Below are 16,760 nucleotides of genomic sequence, written 5' to 3'. Positions count from 1 at the left end.
CTGGGTTTTCCTGAATGATGGAGGAGGCCTGCCCACTTCAGATGGATCTGCATAGCACAAAATTATTTCCTTATTTATACTCCAGCAAAGGCAACACACATGTCATTCCCAAGCAGGTAATAGGCCACTGACCTTGCTTAGCTTCAGTGAGGTTGGGTCTGTACCTGCAGACTGCATGTTCTGGGCAGACAGATGTGGCAAAGACCAGTAGTTTCAAGACAGCTCCTTCCCAGAGTAGAATTAAACAGTGCAGGGTGGGTGCCTTTTAAGTTACAGCACCTACCACCCCAATAATGGCCAGTCCACTATCTTCATCTACCAACATCCTGCCATGATTAACAACACTCTGGAATAAATTGGAGAAGGGGGGAGAATAACACTTCTGTGCAAACTTTTATTCCAGAGCCTGCAAAGTTCTCTGGTGCCAACTTCCTATAGCAGAGTCTGTGTCGTCTTGTGATGGTCTTTACAAATCAGTCCTACAAGGCTTCTTAAGTCTCTGGTTTCTTCTTCCTCCTCTTTTTCTTAAGAGGAAGGCATGGGTCTGCACCTACTTCACTGACAGCCTGGGAGAGCTCTTGTGGGGAGCTAGGGGCACAAAAATGGCAGGTGTTAGCAAAGGTACAAGCAGCCCTCTATCCCCAGCTCCTCTAAGCCTTCCCTCTTCCTGAAGCACCATGGCTCTGGCTTGCAAGTCCCACCACCTCTAGCCGGGTAAGCAAAAGGCATCACCAAGTTCCAGCCAAGCAGAAGGACTGAGTGGAGTGTGACCTTCGGAGGATCAAAAAGGCCTGGAGGGCTGTGTATGCCCTGCTTCACACAATTGGAAGAATCAGCATGGCTGATCAAAGCAACCTGCAAAGGCCTGCTTGGCCGCCTTCTGCTAGGCTACATGGACTTATTTTGCATGCTGCTTAAATAGGAGCATGTAATTTAGTATAAAAGCAGAACAGGGAGGGCTGTGTCTGTACACTAGAATCCTAAATCCTTTGGATTAGTGTTGTTTCCCCACAAAAAAATTATGTTGCTGTTTTCACTCTTATACAAAAAGCAGTAAATAACACCCCCCCCCCCAGCACCAAGTGCATATTTAATTACATTTAACTTAAGTCATTTCAGTTTTTAAACAAAGGTATCCTCATTTTCCTATGTGATATAGAAAGATAAGCCCACACAGCGTTTGCAGGAGGGTGTGGGGAAGCTCCAAGCAGCTTCAGAAGTTTGAAGCCAGAAATCCCACTGCGGCCCCTCTTGAGTGTTGTGCCTGGATCATGCCCCTCCAGTCCTTTCTCCAGCATAGTAGAAAGGGTAGCAAGTGCCCCACTCACCTGGACCCGGAGGCTCCCGCCGGCTGCCTCTCCAAGACCGCCACGAAGAAGCCGTTTGTCAGTGTCTCCTTTGGGGAAGCCCTCAGGAAGCACTTTGCCTTGGCGCAAGTGGCCAAGCCCCGCTGGGACCAGGAAGGCAGGACTTCTGCCAGCCTGCCAGAAGGGGAAAGACAAGACTCCTGTGAGTGGCAAGCTCCCTTGTGGCCTCCCTCTGGCAGTGGAATGGAAGCAGCAGATAACACCCCGCCCACTTTCAGTCTTGAGGAGGCACCTATCCTTAACTTCGTAACAAATACAGGAGGTTGTACCGGGCTTGGCTGCGTCCGGAGAGGACAGTGATGCAGCAGGAGTCACCAAATGATTCTGGATGGAAGAAGTACAGGTTCCTGAGGCAGGAGGCTAAACTCTATCCTGGGTTTTGACGCTCGAGGTGTGTGTTTTTAGGACACACCTTATTTTTATGGTAAGTTTTGTTTTTACTATAGGCAGCAACTATTTTAGGCGCATCCAATATGTGCACGACCAGAAGTGACCCAAAAACATCACAAAAAGGGGTGATTGCAGGCTTTCTCAATGGTGTTTCAAATATACACAATTTCGCTTAAACATGCAGTGCCTTGGAATGAACCCCCACGTAAATTGGGAGTTGCCTGTATTGTGTTTTAATGCTATAACCTGTGAAGGGAGTATGAATGATTAACTAACTAACTGGTGGCCCTTCTGGCCTCCTCTCCTTTATTGACCTTGCATCCTCATTCCTATGTCCGAATGTATTAGGTAAAGCCCTCCAGGACGGTGGCATAAGGCTGAACCGCCTTGGCCCCCAAGCCAGCTCTGTCAAGCCTGCCTGTGTTTTGAGCCCTGCAGCCACTATTACCCTCTGCCCAACCCCCTCCTCTCCGGTACCTGAACTCCTTTTCCCATTGCTTCAGCACATCCAGCACCACATCCTCATTCTCCTCCTGGTGCACTGAGCAGGTAGAGTAGACCACGCGCTGGAGAGCAGGGAACTTCAGCGCATGAGCCAGCATCTTCCGCTGGAACCTGGACAGCGCCTGCAGGCGCTCGGGGAGGTTGGCATTCTCTTCCTCAACTGGCACCCGGCTGACCATTCCTGGGAACAAAGGTACATGAGGCGGATCCAGCCTTCCCTAACCTAGTGCTATAGGCTACAACTGCTCCAAGGCTGCAGGGTTGGGCTCTGCAGGTTAGGTTGGTGGTAGCTGGAACGCAGCTTTCAGGCTGGGATCTGCCTGATAGCAACTGGCCCCCAGTCCTGAGCACACCTAATGGACAGGCCCTGCCCTACCATAGGCAGCCTTTGCTATAGGGATGGGCTGGAGCTCACAGTGCAGAAAACGTAGGAGTCCAGAGATTATTCAGCCCACCAGAGTCTCCATTATGGAAGTTTCCATACGAAGCCTTTAGTATAAATTCATAAAGTGAACCCTGGTCAACTCCACCAGGCTTCACAAACTCTGGAGAGACCATCACTCACCCCATCGGGAAGAGGAAGGGCCAAAGGCATCCTTAGCTAGACTAAAAATAAATAAATAAAAGCAAATGCACCATAATTCCCTGGCCAACATCCACCAATTTCTCTTCCTGGCTTAAGAGGGGCAGCAGATGATTGCCTGGGGCTCAGAAGCCACCTCTGTGGTACCAAGACTGAGTAGCCAAGCACTTAGGACCACCCCAGAGCAGTTACTGCCTCACTGATCTCTCAGCACACCCAGGGGCACATTTGCTTGCAGTTGTGCAAGACTAAAGCTGGAGTTCCACAGGATGAGAATATCTGCTCCCCAAGACCCTCCTTCTGCTCACCTGAGCCGCTGCACGAGGGATCCAGGAGGATGTATCTCACAGAGCTGTACTTGGGATCAGCAGGGTCTATGGCTAAGAAGTCTTGGTGTGCCAGCTGGTAGCAGGTGGCCCCCGCCCTCACCAGCATGGTGCTCATTGTAGCCAGGCGCTTTGCATCCAGGTCAAAGGCAAAGATCTGCCTGTGCATTGAGAGTATGAAATGTGCCGTGAGTGTTCACAGCCAGAAAGTCAGAAAGAGAGAGAAGAAACACAGCAAGCATGTCAGGGAGGGCAGAGTCCTCTTCCAGAGAATTTGACACTCCTCACCCCCACCCTGCAAACCCCAGCCCAGTCTCCCCCTCCCACTGACTGAGCTTAGCCAATCATAACTGTCACTATGGCCAGCAGGACCCACCCCTGTCAAACTGGATGAAGCAGAGCCTATTCTCTCTACTGCTCCAGGTCCTCTAAGTGGCACCATTGGCCATAAAAGGCAAGGTAAACCCTGGGAGCTAGAAGGTTGGTGGGGAGAGGAGAGACAGGCACACAGGACTTACTGCCTCTCTCGAAACTCACTAAGGTCTAAGCCTAGAGTGAGATGGGGCAGTGCAGCCTTAGGGCTACAGGGTGCATCTCTCCCCCCAAGTGCCAATTGCCCCAGCTGGCTCCCCAGAGATCCCTCTTACCACTGAGGATCTACTTGGCTTCCCTGTACTTACCCTTTGTTCTTCAGGATAGCAGCAACCTGACTAGTTTTGTTGCCGGGGGCAGCACAAGCATCGATGATGTGGGACCCCGGCAGGGGGTTCAAGAGGAAAGCAGGCAGGCAGCTGGCCTACAAGAGGAGCCAAATCAAAGTGGAACTTGAGACCCGCCTCTTCCAAACACTCCCTGGCCTCAGCAGGGGGTTCTCAGCAACCCACAAGCACATGTTAACCTGGCAGCCTATTCCCACCCACACCTAGTGAGACAAGCAGGCAGACCGAACAGCACCCAAAAGCTGGTGTCTCCTTTGTAGACAAAAGCCAGTAAGGGTACATTTACATTCTTGTCTTTTAAAGGGCACATCTGTCTCAAAGACGAGCATTCGCTGCATTGCATTCACCAGATTTCAGAAGCCCCACTAATGTGGTGAAAACAGAGTCAGCAACCAACATTTTTGTGATCTGATTTGGTATAAGGCAGAGTCCAATGTCCATGGAAACACAAGTCCTGAAGGAACCCTGAAGCCACAGTTAGAAGAAAGCAGAAGTCTGTTTCAGGAACCCAGCACTTCCAGGGGCAACAGGTAGGAGGTTGCTGGGGCGAAAATGACCCTCCCCCACTTTCCTGTGCCACAGCTGGAGAATGCCACCCTTACCTTGTCCTGAAGAATTATGTGCCCAGCTGCATAAAGCTGGTTCTCATGGAGGTCTGTCTGTGGAGCAAAGATGAGCAGCTCAGGAAGGTGGGGATCCAGCAGGAATTTCTTCCCGGACAAGGAGCTCACATCCTCCAAGCTGAAGGGAAATACAATGGGATGTGGAATTAAGCTTCATTCCACGTCCCCAACACCCACACAGCCCAGAGCCAGCTAGCTGTGCCCTCCCAAGGCAGGGAATCCATGCCAGAGAGAATCTGCCCACTAATGGAAAAAGCTCTTCCCCCTCCTCCAATTGGAAGGCTTTCAACTATCTGGAAGAGATCTGAGTAGGAACAGCAAGCAAATCTAGCCACGGTTTTGAGCCCATTGCTGGCTAGCAGGTGGACACCCTGAAAGTACTAGCCTCTCCCAAGATCACGCAGGGTCTGAGCAGGAGGGCAGGAATGTCAAGCTCACCTGGCTGCTTTACCCAGGTAAGAGTAGCCCTGGCGCTTGAAGTAGTCAACAACGTCACTCACACACGTCTTTAAGGTGTTCACTCGGACGTATCGCGGCACTCGAGGGGCTGGAAACAAACAAGGAACTTGGGATACTGAGTTCTCAAACTGAGATGCTGGTCTTCCTTCATCATCAACTATGAAGACTCCGCCCCCCTTCCACCCCTGTAGCCAGTCTTGAGGTGTAGAGACAGCAGTGATTCTGCAGTCTAAAAATTCTCCTAAGTAAATAAAACTTGATAGACCAGGAGTCTCATTTTGCACCACCAGGATATGCACTTATCTAGGCTGCAGAGCTGCTCACTCTCAACACCTGCTTCCCTGTCTCTCTGCCCCACTTCAAAGCACCTTTCCCTGGGAGTCAGCCCAAGTCAGAGCCTGTGCATTTTCTCCCAAGAACAGCATTATGTTTGGGGAGATTCTGGAGAATATGCATTTTGGCAGCCATGAAATATTAAGATAGGTTCTTCCAGTGCAGTAGCCTAGATATTGCCAAGGCACCTCACGTCCAGCCACCTACCTTGGCCAGCCCCTCCTGCCGCCATCGGTGGCAGCAGATCTTCATTGCGGCTCACTTTCTTCTGGACTTTCAAGCGGGCAAGTTCGGCCTGCAGACGGGCACGATGCTTCAGCACCAGGACCTTGCCATGCCCGCCACCACGCAGGCCCTTGCCAAAGAGCAAGTCATACACCAACACCTGAAAAGGAAGGAGAGGGACACCAGTGGGCGACAGCATGGGGTACTTGTTCTGGGCATGGGGGAGCCCAGGGGCTGTGGCTGCAACCGCCCCTCATACTCACCTTTGCCAGGTGCGGCTGCAGCTTCTTCTCAGCACGGAGCAAGCCAGCAGCCTCCAGTATAGAATCCAGCACAGGAGAATAGCGAAGGGTCTCTGAAACGAGGGCACAGAGCAGCCGGGGATTCTGGAAGAGGACAGGGATCATTGTCGCAAATGGAGCAAAGACTATCCGTGTTTTACAGCTAAGTGGGCACTTTACTCCAACCTCCCCCATGTTGTTGCTTCCAAGGTGCTTTGGACTACACCTCCCATCAGCCCCATGGCCATCCTTAGTCCCTGCTGGCTGGTACTGATGGAAAACACAGTCCAAAACACTTGAAAGATGCCAACTTGGGAGTGGGGCTACTTTACTTGCTGCTATGAGCACTTGGTTTAATTCAAGGTGCCATTTGCCTTTTTTTAAAGCTTGCTGCTCTTTATCTGTTCAACTCACCTGAGCATTTAAAAAGACTGCCAGAAAAACCCTGAAGAGTCACTGCTGCCAGTGTAGACTAGAAAATACTGTGTTAGGTGCATCAATGAACACCTGGATAGCTGAGCTAGTGGAGCATAGGATTCTTAATCTCAGGGTTGTGGGACTCTTATGGTCTCTTCTAACTCCAGGAATGGCCTGGCTTGATATAACAAAGTGGCTTTATATCCTCCTATAAAATACACCTGCTGGATCAGAGCAAAGCGGGTCCATTCCCCTGCCCCATCAGGCTGCTTCCCCACAGTGGCCAATCTGATGTAGGACCTGAGGATGACGCCCCCTTCTCTGACGTCATCCACTCGCTATTGACATCCCAAGATAAGACAGCCCCCGCAGGTGGCGATTCCATTTCCACCATCGCAGTCGGCAGCAGCCTCCGACCCTGCCATAAATCTGTCTGACACCGTTTTGTAGAGGCCCCTCCTTTCGCCAAGCTTGCCACTCCAATTTATGCAAATACATGCAAATGTTTATTTCTACTCGCCTGGAATCGGCTCCCGTAGACCAGGGTCTTGAGGGCACCCTCCCGGCGCTCCAGTCCGGCCAGGACCGAGGCAGCCGCGCTGTACAAACCGGGCCCCACGGCGGAGCCACTCTTCCGCCCGCGTTCCCGCATGGCGCCAAGCTCTGAACGCGCATGCGCCGGGAAAGGGAGCCGCGCATGCTCGCGGGTGGATTAGCGGAGATCTCGTAGAGCTGCGAATGTTAGACGTTCGTTGCTCGACGAGTTTCCGGGTTCGATGTGGGATTCTTCACAGCCTCCAGTGCTTCCCAAAAAAATCGTCGGAGAGAAATCAAAGGCTTCGACAGCACGCCGGCTTCAAGCTCTACATCCCAATGCAGAACGATACGCAGTGTAACGCAATGGCACGTGTCTACTTGGAATAACAGGGCTCCATTGAGTTCAGTGGCTCTTACTCCCAGGGAAGTATGTGTAGGGCTGCAGCCTGAAAAGACTTGTACTGTATACCGCTTTCAGCCTCAAAAGGCTCAATAAGTGGCTCAATTATATAATCAGATTTCTTATCTGTGCCCCCGCCTTTACCATCAGGCCGCACATAGTTATAAGACAGGACCATAAAGCAAGAAAAGTGCAAAAACGATTATAAACAGTTCTATAGGTAGAACAATTGAGAACAATTCTGTGTATAAAAACTATTCCAACGGTGACAAAAAAAGTCTCAAATAAAACCAGGCACAGGACTTGAAATTGCCCGCTCCCTTCCTAGGGAAGCAGGATGATCCAGGCAAAGATGCAGCAGGCTGCCCCTCTCAAACAAGATTTTGGGGTTGAGCAACTGGAAGTCCCCCAGGCCCCTGCAGGAAGGAACTTGTCCCTTGGTGGGAATTGCTGACAGAGAGCAGCTCTCCTTAAGGTCCTCTGACCCCACTGCACACACATCTGTCAAAGGCAGAGCCAGTCCTGGCACAAGGCCCCCTTTCAAAGGGTCAGCACAACCAGGACCCTCAGCAGATAGCTGAGATTAAACTCTTTTTGAGGCAAGTTTCACCTTGAAAAACGCCCAACAGAGACAGAGACCTAGCTAGCTCCCACCAAACAGGGACCAGCCTAACACCTCTTGCTCCCCCTCCCATTACTCCCTCGTTTTCTTTTTGCAATTTGGGTGGCCATCAAGGAAACTTGGGGTTCACTGAACCCCGAGAGGCCAGCAAGGCTGCTTTTGTACAACTTTATTTCTCTTCTCAGGAACATCAACATTGGAGACTTCAAGTCTACCCTGCAACAATAAGGCTGGAAAAAAGTAATGTCTGAGCCAGAAGTCTTATCTGTTGCCAGTTAGCGGGTAACCGTAAAGAAGTCTTTAGCGCCTGATGGACAAATAAATGAGTGCCAGGCGTGGCCAGGCCAGGGTGTGTGGGGAGGAGAGCAAACGTTTTGCAAGGTGAACATTCAAGGTAAATGTGCAGACGCATGAATGCGTGGGTGTGCTGCTGACCTCTGATGTTCACAGTAACTGACTGGTGTGGCTCGCAGTTCCCACTTGGGAGACACATGGATTGATTTGAGGGGAGAGAAGTAGTTGACTCTTTGCGGACAGGAGCATTTCCCCAAAAGGAAGGGTCTCTGAATCCCAAGCATTGGTGTTTTCTAAGCCCTGTGATTACAGGTGAAGGGCAAGTGAGCCAGGAAGGTGGAAAGCAAAAGGCAACTGAGCTGTGGAAGGTAAGGATGCTCTCCTTGGTCAACACAGGTTGGCAGCAATGGCTTGCCAGGGCTTCAGATGGGGCTGCTCCTTGTCCTACCTGGAGATGCCAATGGGGATTGAACCAGGGACAGGTACTCTGCCACTGAGCAAAGGTCCTTCCCCAAGGTTGATGGGAGTCATCAGAGACCCACCAACTCTGGAGGTCCACCACGGGTTCACCATCTCTGCACTTAAGGGGGTTATGATTCTGCTGTCACTCTTGCTTCCTCAACATCTTTTAACTGTCCCTCTTCCACCACTGAAGAAAACACACACTATTCCCCTCTCAGCTCTGTAATGCCCTTCCCAAGCAAATTTGTTGCATCTCCTTAAAAGAGTCAGAGAGCCCTGTAGCATTGCTGCCTGAAGGCTGGTGCCCCTGGGACTGCAGAGCACTTCTGATGTCTTCGAGCAAAGGAGACAGGTGCTGATCTCCTGGTAAGTATGGAATGACAGTTACCTGGATGATGACCTTCCTTTCTCCCTGTTTTCATGACTCAGGAGCAAATACATTTCCCCCAGTCCCAGCCTTGTTATTTTGCTTTTCGTGTGCTCAGGGGCACTCTTACTTCTCCCTAAGATTGCATTGCTTCTTTACTTGTCATCTTATCGGTTCTTGTTCATTGCAGGAGGTCTGTTAATCAGGAGGAACAAGAATTGCTCTCATTTCCCCTTGCCCCCCACAACTGGAGTTTCCCACGACAGGGTGCTGGGCTTCCAGGACTAGGTTAAGAAAAGAAACTGGTGGGCAAAATGGCCAGGAAGATGAGTATCGACCAGCTGGAAGACCAGCTGCTCTGCCCCATTTGCCTGGAAGTCTTCAAAGAGCCCCTGATGCTCCAGTGTGGGCATTCATACTGCAAGATCTGCGTGGTCGCGCTTTCAGTTGACCTGGAGAGCCAGTTCCTTTGCCCAGTGTGCCGGAAGGCTGTGGACTGCACCAGTTCCCCACCCAACGTCAACCTGGCTCGTATCATTGAGGCGCTGCATGCTGCAGGCAGCTCAGATCCCAATGAAGAGTCCTGCCCTAATCACCACAACCCCCTCAGCCTCTTCTGTGAGCAAGACCAGGAGGTGATCTGTGGTCTCTGTGGCACCATCGGCACCCATCAGCACCATAAGGTCACCCCCATCTCGACCATCTACAGCCGGATGAAGGTAAGTGCTTGGATGGTGTGGGGGGAGTGACGTGGGGGGCTTAGGCAGAAGGTGGATCCTGAACAGATTCCTGGTGGACCACCAAATGCCTGCTGGTTGCCAATTTAGGTGGACCTTGGTCTGATTGAGCAAGGCAGCTTTCAATGTCTTAAGTTTTTATTAAAAAGAAGAAGAAGGGGAAGGGCTGTAGTTCAGTGGTAGAGCATCTACATTCCTTGGTGAAAGGTAGCTCCATCTCTTCTCTGGTCTAATATGGGGAAGGGCCATAGTGCCCCTGCCTTGCATGCTGAAGGTTTCAGCAACATGGCTATTTGTTTGGGGGTCTAGAGCAGCCTCCCCCAGCCTGGTGCTTCGTGTTGTGCTTTGGGCGCAGGTGTGTTCTGAAAAGGGGGTGTGGGGAATCACGTGTAGATCAGGTGCCTGTGATCAAGGGCAGCTAGGGGAAGCAATGAGCCACAAGGTTTGCCTTGAGGCAAACAATGAGCCTTGGAAATGGGAATGGAAAAGCAAAGCAAGGCTGTCCCTGCTCCTTTGAGTGTGCCTGTTACTAGGTAGGACAGAGATAAGCCAGAAGTGGTCAAATCTCTCCTGCCCACAAATGGGTGTATCTGACTCCCAGCGGATCTGGTGCTAGCATATGCCTATGCTAACAATGAGCTTGTGAATTGAAAGCCCTGACCTTGACCCCTGGTCTGACTCCACTTCCCAGATATCTGAACAGGGCAGGGGTGGGTGGGTGTGGGTGGGTGTGAGGAAAGCCTCTTCCCTGCCTGAGGAGACCCCCAAGAGCTTCTTTTGCCAAAGAAGGCAATTCTGGCCTAGGTGGATCAAAGGTCTGACCCAGCAGAAGGCAGCTTACGTGTATCATTTCCATATCTGAGTTTCTTTTTCCCTCGTACCTGGGGTGGGGGCTCCAGATGGTTGTAAGGGATGTATGGCCTAGAATCCCATCTTAAACATAGGAGACATAGGAGACGGCATTATTCTGAGGCTCAGAGCATTGGTCTAAGTTTAGTATTGCCCACCCCAGGGCTGGGAGGTTTTTTCAGTCTTCTAGGCAACCTTCTGAGGGGGCCAGGTGCTAGGTTGGTGGGTGGGGCCAGAGGCAAAAGTGGGCCGGGCAATGAATGTAAAAGTTACCTTGGCACTGTAGCCATGTTTCTACATGCAGTCACATGCCCCTCTCTGTCCTCTGTCCATGACCAAAAGGTGTTAGTCAAGTTCAAGGACATATTTCCAGCCAGGCAAAAACACTCAAGGTGCAAAGCAGAGCCAGGAGGTAAATAGCCTAGGAAGAAGGGGTGGGGCTTGGGAAGAGTTCCAAGGCCCAGGTGAGGTTCCTCACTCCTGGCACACACTGACTAGCAGCAGCTCTCCAGGGTTTTAGCCAGGGAATATTTCCCAGTCCTACTAGGAGATGTTGCCAGGGCTTGATCCAGGGACTTCTGCAAGCAAAGCAGCTGTTCTGACCCCACTTACCTAGAACCGTTCCCCTTTACGTCAGCTGGACACTGTTGGAAACGTAACGGCAAGCTGGACTCCCCTTGGCCTGATCCACTAAAGCTGTTTCTGTTTCCTCAGGAGAAGCTCTCTGCGTGGATGACAGAGGTGCAGAAGCAGAAGGGGAGCTTGGATGAGCACGTCAGCAGGCTGATGAACAACAAGACGCGCATTGCGGTGTGTCCAGGGAATCAGACTATAGGTTGGGTCCAGGGAGCTAACTGCGTTCAGCACTGGGAACTGAGTTGTGAAAGTTAACATCCAGTTTCCAAAATGTTCAGGTTTCATTTCAAAATTAGATTTAAAAAACAAAACAAAACCTTAAATCTGAACCTTAACTCATACTACTGAATGATTTTAAATATAATTTGATACCTCCTATATCCAGCAGAATCTTCAGTGATGAATGTTAAAATGCAAACTTCTTAATCTTGCTGCCAAGGACACAGGGTCAAGCCAACTTGAAATGCAAGCTTTGCCGCCAGCTTCTCCTACCAAAGAGCGCTGTGGCAGGCAGCCTCTTGGAAACAGCCCCAGAAGGCAGTTGCCAGAATTAAACCCATGCACACCTCAACTCAAATTAAGCCACGCCTCATTCTAGTGTTAGTTGTGTTTTTGAATTCCCCCTCAGAACGAGTCCGATGTCTTCAAATGGGTGGTCCGGAAGCAGTTCCAGGAACTGCACAGGTACATCGATGAGGAGAAGGCTAGGTTCCTGGGGCGGATTGAGAGGGAGGCAGGCCAACTTATCGCCTCCATTGAAGTCCAGGTGAATCAGACGACAGACATCTTGCAGAAGCTGAAGGAGCTGGAGAATTCCCTGGAGAAACTCAACAACGAAAGCCAGTTGGATTTCATAAGGGTATGTCTGCCTGCCTGGTGCTGTCTGAGGCAAAAAATCCAAATGGCCAACAACACCTTGTCTCTACCACACACTGATTCACATAGGGGAAGGTTCAACTTGAGGGTTTGGGGGTATAGAGGAGGGCTATAGGAGCTGTGGGGTCCCTAAAAGCAGGGGTGCTCTATACCCCAATTCAATTTGCCCACATTTTCCACACCTTTCCCTGTGTCCTGCCTCTAAGCCTAAGGTTCTGTTATAGATGCTGTAGCAGCATAAGCTCACTAAGGCTTTCTTCATTTCTTGTTTTACAGAAATACAGATCTCTTCCCTCCAGGTATGTTGAAAGGGGAGGGGAGGAGAGAGAGAAAGTGTGTGTATGTGTTGCACTGTGGAGTCAGGCCATGCTCCATGATCTCTCAGGGGGTCCATGGAATGGGCCAATGGTCAAAAAGTGACAAGGGATCCGATGCATGTCAATCATAGTCTCCCCAACCTCCACTCACCCCAAGATGCAACACGTATTCATTATCTTCCTCCCAGAGCAATTATTTAATGCAGCTTTCACAAACCTGGTGCCCACCTGTTGCTCTGAACCACAACTCCCAGCTGTGCTGTCTGGGGCTGAAGGGAATTGTAGTCCACAACCACTGAGCTATGCCCTCCTACTTTCCTGCAAATATGAAGGAGCCACTGCAGATCTTCAAGGTCAGAGTGCTTCCTCAGCAGCATCACACCAACAATTAAATTGGGGCCAGGTAGTTGGAAAGCTGTAGCAGATGATTAAGACTCAAGTCTTCATTTTGAGAAAATCATGATGAAAAGCAATGTGCTGCCCTGCTCCTCCAGGTCTGAGCTCCCCCGCCAGCATCTGGCTGATGGTATGTTCAGCGCAGTCTCCTTTAAGCCTGACTTCCACCAAGATGACATCAAGATGATGGTGTGGAAGAGACTACTACGCAAAGTCCTCCCAGGTACAGCCTCTGTTGGAGAGGAAGCCAACAGGCTCCTTAGAGGTCTTAAAGCAGCCTTCCTCAAACTGGTGCTCTCCAGGCTCTGTGGACAACAACTCCACAGAGCCATTGTATTGCATTTATAAACAGGTTTTTAAACAGCTTTAAGCGGTGCACAATATTTCTGCTCATATAATAAAAATGTATGTGTCATCACACTGCAGTTCACTTGTCCCCAGACAGGTGACACTGCAAACTAGAGTGTTACAACAAGCTGGGCTCTCAGAGCTGCTGGGCCATCGCAGCAGCATCAGAGGGTGTTGTTGTTGTTGTTTAGTCGTTTAGTCATGTCCGACTCTTCATGACCCCATGGACCAGAGCACGCCAGGCACTTCTGTCTTCCACTGCCTCCCGCAGTTTGGTCAGACTCATGTTTGTAGCTTCGAAGACACTATCCAACTATCTCGTCCTCTGTCGTCCCCTTCTCCTTGTGCCCTCCATCTAGTCCAATGCTGTAAAGAAAAATATTGCATCAGAGGGTGAGGAGGACATAAATGAAGATGGAAGTGGGCAGTTGGGCAGCCCAGAGCAGAGCAGAGCAGCAGGCAGGTGGTCCAAGTAAGCTGTGAAGGTTTGTTGAGTCTAAGGGGAGGCGGTGGGTGGCTTTGGCAAGGTAAAAAGGGAGGAGGTAGCTTTAGTGAAGAGTAAAGGGATGGGTGGGTTCCTTGTCATTGTAAAATGAATTATATTTACCTGTAAAAGGTGGATTGACCCCTGCTCAGGATCCCTCCTGATTTTCACCCCTTTTCTTAGCTCCAGAGATGCTGAAACTGGACCCAGTGAGTGCGCACCCCATCCTGGAGCTGTCCAAGGGAAACACCATGGTCCAGTGTGGGGTGTTCTTCCAGAGGCGAGGCAGCAACCCTGACCGCTTCGACTACAGCAACTGCATCCTGGGTAACAAGGGCTTCTCCTGGGGGAGGCACTACTGGGAGGTGATTGTGGGCCTCAAGAGCCACTGGCGTTTGGGCATCGTCAAAGCCACGGTCAGCCGCAAGGGCAAGCTGAACAAGAGCCCTGAGCATGGGGTGTGGCTAATCGGCCTGAAGGAGGGCAAGGTCTATGAGGCCTTCAACAACCCACGCGTGGTGCTGCCGCTCTCAGCCCGCCCCCAGCGCATCGGGGTCTACTTGCACTACGAGAAGGGTGAGCTGACCTTCTACAATGCCGACAGCCCTGACGAACTGGTACCAATTTACACTTTTCAAGCAGAGTTCCAGGGCAAGCTGTACCCCATCCTGGACATGTGTTGGCATGAACGGGGCACCAACACGTTGCCCATTGTCCTGCCTACGCCCACCATGCTGCAGGTCCAAGAAGATGATGGCCTCAATGCCCAGGAGCCCACCAAGTTGTAAGTGGGCAGTTCCTGCCTGCTGAGCTGCAGAGTGAGTGCCATGTTGCTGCAACTGCAGGGGAGAAAGGCACTAGCCACAGACTGCTCTGCTCCAAAGCATGGCAAGCTCGACTAGAGAAACCCTGATCAAGGTGTAACTGGATTTGTATTCTCATAGGGGAACAGTCCCCACATATACAAGGTGGGCTCCAGAGGTTTGTTTGAGAACCTTTTGCCTTCAGCTCAGCTGAAGGAGTCAGAACATAGCTGGTTAATCAAGGAGCCAAGTTAAGCATCTCAAGAGCAAGTGAGAGAGACAGCTCAATACCTTTTGGTGCCTGCTTTGAAGAAACCCAGTGATCCCCCAAGGAGGAGAACTTCCTTTTTTGTAGACGGCATGGTCCATGGATCAGCTCAGTCATTCTCCCTGCTAACTGTCCTTGATGGCACTCTCAATCTGTTCAACCAACTCACCTTGCCTCTGGGCTGCCTCTAGGAAACATGTCAGTTAATTGATGCTTAAACTTCAAAGGCCCATTGCTTCCCTCTCTGCCTTTTAGTCTTCTTCACCAGGAAGTTTAAAGGCTAGATTTCATGCAGCTTCCTGACACATTGCTACAGTCGTCCTGCATTTGCCAATGCCATGGGGCCACATTAAAAAGGGGGGAAGATTAAAGGCTGAAACTGTCCTACCGATGTCTTTGAAAATGCTTTCCCATGATATCCCTTTGGTCTGCTGCAAATGCACTTTAGAGGTTGCACCAGAGCATTATGTTTAATCCGTTTTAAGGCACACTTTGCCAACATTGTGCCTTCAAGATTACTGGGCTAAAATGCCACAGCCAACTCAGCTCTATTATGCCAGTGTTGATGGGAGTACAGACATACTGGTCAGGACTGATGGCACTAGTTTGGGGAAGGCTGGTTATGGGTTGCTCTTAAGCAGGGGTGGAGAAGCTGTAGCCTTCCAGGTGTTTCCAGACCATAGCTCCCATCTTCTCCAGCCATTGGCCAGGCTTGCTGAGGCTGGTGGAAGCTGTAGTTCAGTAGCAATGGCAGCCCCATGGACAGCTTCCCTCTCTACCACTTCCTTGAGCACCTAAAAAGTGAGCTTTAGAAAGATTAAGAATTGACAGTCCCTACCTGCAGGCTGAAAGGAACACAAGGAAAGGAGCCTAGAAATGGAAGAGGACCATTGAAGCAGTGGTTCCATCCATCCATCCATCCAAGGAGTTTCAAGCAGCAAACATGAAGTTATCCAGATTTATTTTCCTCCTTTGTTTAGTAGACCCCCAAAAAGTTTACCCAAGGTGGCTGAATTGTCCAGTTGTTTTCATACTAGCTTTGCTTCCCATGCTTTTGTAATATATTCGATCAAGGGCTTTTTAAAATTTTGTATGTACCTAATTCTGCAGCCTCTAGGCAGTGTAGAAGGAGTAAACAAATATTCCTGTTGCAATTAAAGACGATTGTGACGCAGCCACGGCGCAACCCAATATAGTAGCAGAATGGGAAATCCATTTTTATTCATCCTTCGGAAATACAGTTATTGTCAGCCTCCTGAGCTACCAAAGAGTATCCACCACATGGTCCTTCCAGGTGGTGAGGGATCTCACAGGGAGCAAATCCCACTGCTGGAAATGTCTGCTTTCTACTTGCAGTTCTTGTGCTTGTGCTCGAGGTGGGAAGAAGTCACTGAATGCACCACCATCCATTCATGCTATACTTGGGTTGCTGATCCAAAGCTCGGCGGTTCGAATCCCCGTCACAGGGTGAACTCCCATTGCTCTGTCCCAGTTCCTGCCAACCTAGTAGTTCGAAAGCAGACCATAGATAAATAGGTACCGCTGTGGTGGGAAGATGAGATAAGTGCCACACACTATAGTCCCCTTTGACTGGACTTAACCATCCAGGGGTCCTTTACTTTTCACCTTTACCCTTTTACCTTACATGTTGTTGGATTTTGTTGTTATTGTTTTGGCGGCTAATTTTTTTATGATGACAAATGTTGGATTATGCAAACCGGTGTGCTTGTAAGCTATTTCAAGCTCCCCTGCCCCTCTTGCTGGACCAAAACGCATGAAATAAACGAAGTTTAAGAATTGTCATGGTTTTGTGTCATGGAGAAACTTTCTAAAAGATAGAACAGGGCAAAGTTTAAAATTTAAATCAAGGGGTAGCATCCAGTCTTAGTCACATTAGAGCAGGATTCAAAAGACATGGCTAACTTTGGCGCATTAAATTTCTTTGGGCTTACTCTTGCAAGTTAATTGGGAGTAAAAAAACAACAACAAAGCGGCACCCACAGGGTATCTAGCATTAACGCCATGCCGTTATTATTAACTCGAGCTTCCTCGCATTTAAAGCCGCTTCGGGAGCCCATTTTAGATGAAAAGCGGGTGTGTCGGTAAATAAAAAAAACTCTGAGGGTGAGGACTACAT

The 16,760-nt window shown here is 50.2% G+C and overlaps 2 protein-coding genes across 3 annotated transcripts; one reads left to right on the top strand and one right to left on the bottom strand.

The window, feature by feature from the left end:
* Positions 1 to 374: 374 nt before the first annotated feature.
* On the bottom strand, positions 375 to 16,331 carry NSUN5 (NOP2/Sun RNA methyltransferase 5). 2 transcript variants are annotated; one of them, XM_083588790.1, is made up of 10 exons: positions 15,462 to 16,331; positions 5,793 to 5,915; positions 5,512 to 5,689; positions 4,951 to 5,059; positions 4,492 to 4,630; positions 3,851 to 3,966; positions 3,153 to 3,331; positions 2,235 to 2,442; positions 1,329 to 1,481; positions 375 to 588 (listed from the first exon to the last, which is right to left on the bottom strand). In XM_083588790.1, exons 1-10 carry the CDS (start codon positions 15,537 to 15,539, stop codon positions 492 to 494), a joined length of 1,380 nt encoding a protein of 459 aa, XP_083444916.1. In that variant the 5' UTR covers positions 15,540 to 16,331; the 3' UTR covers positions 375 to 491. The 2 variants fall into 2 exon arrangements, with proteins under 2 accessions (XP_083444916.1, XP_083444915.1); XM_083588789.1 differs by lacking the exon at positions 15,462 to 16,331 and adding an exon at positions 6,748 to 6,906.
* TRIM50 (tripartite motif containing 50) lies at positions 7,029 to 16,426 on the top strand. The gene is made up of 7 exons (XM_083588758.1): positions 7,029 to 8,448; positions 9,100 to 9,628; positions 11,210 to 11,305; positions 11,760 to 11,990; positions 12,284 to 12,306; positions 12,819 to 12,943; positions 13,736 to 16,426. Exons 2-7 carry the CDS (start codon positions 9,224 to 9,226, stop codon positions 14,338 to 14,340), a joined length of 1,485 nt encoding a protein of 494 aa, XP_083444884.1. The 5' UTR covers positions 7,029 to 8,448; positions 9,100 to 9,223; the 3' UTR covers positions 14,341 to 16,426.
* Positions 16,427 to 16,760: the final 334 nt, after the last annotated feature.

Source organism: Podarcis filfolensis, assembly GCF_964270895.1.
Source record: "Podarcis filfolensis genome assembly, chromosome: 15".
Classification (NCBI taxonomy): Eukaryota; Metazoa; Chordata; class Lepidosauria; order Squamata; family Lacertidae; genus Podarcis; species Podarcis filfolensis.
Note: the sequence above shows the minus strand (reverse complement) of the source record. Positions and strands in the feature narration are given on the sequence as shown.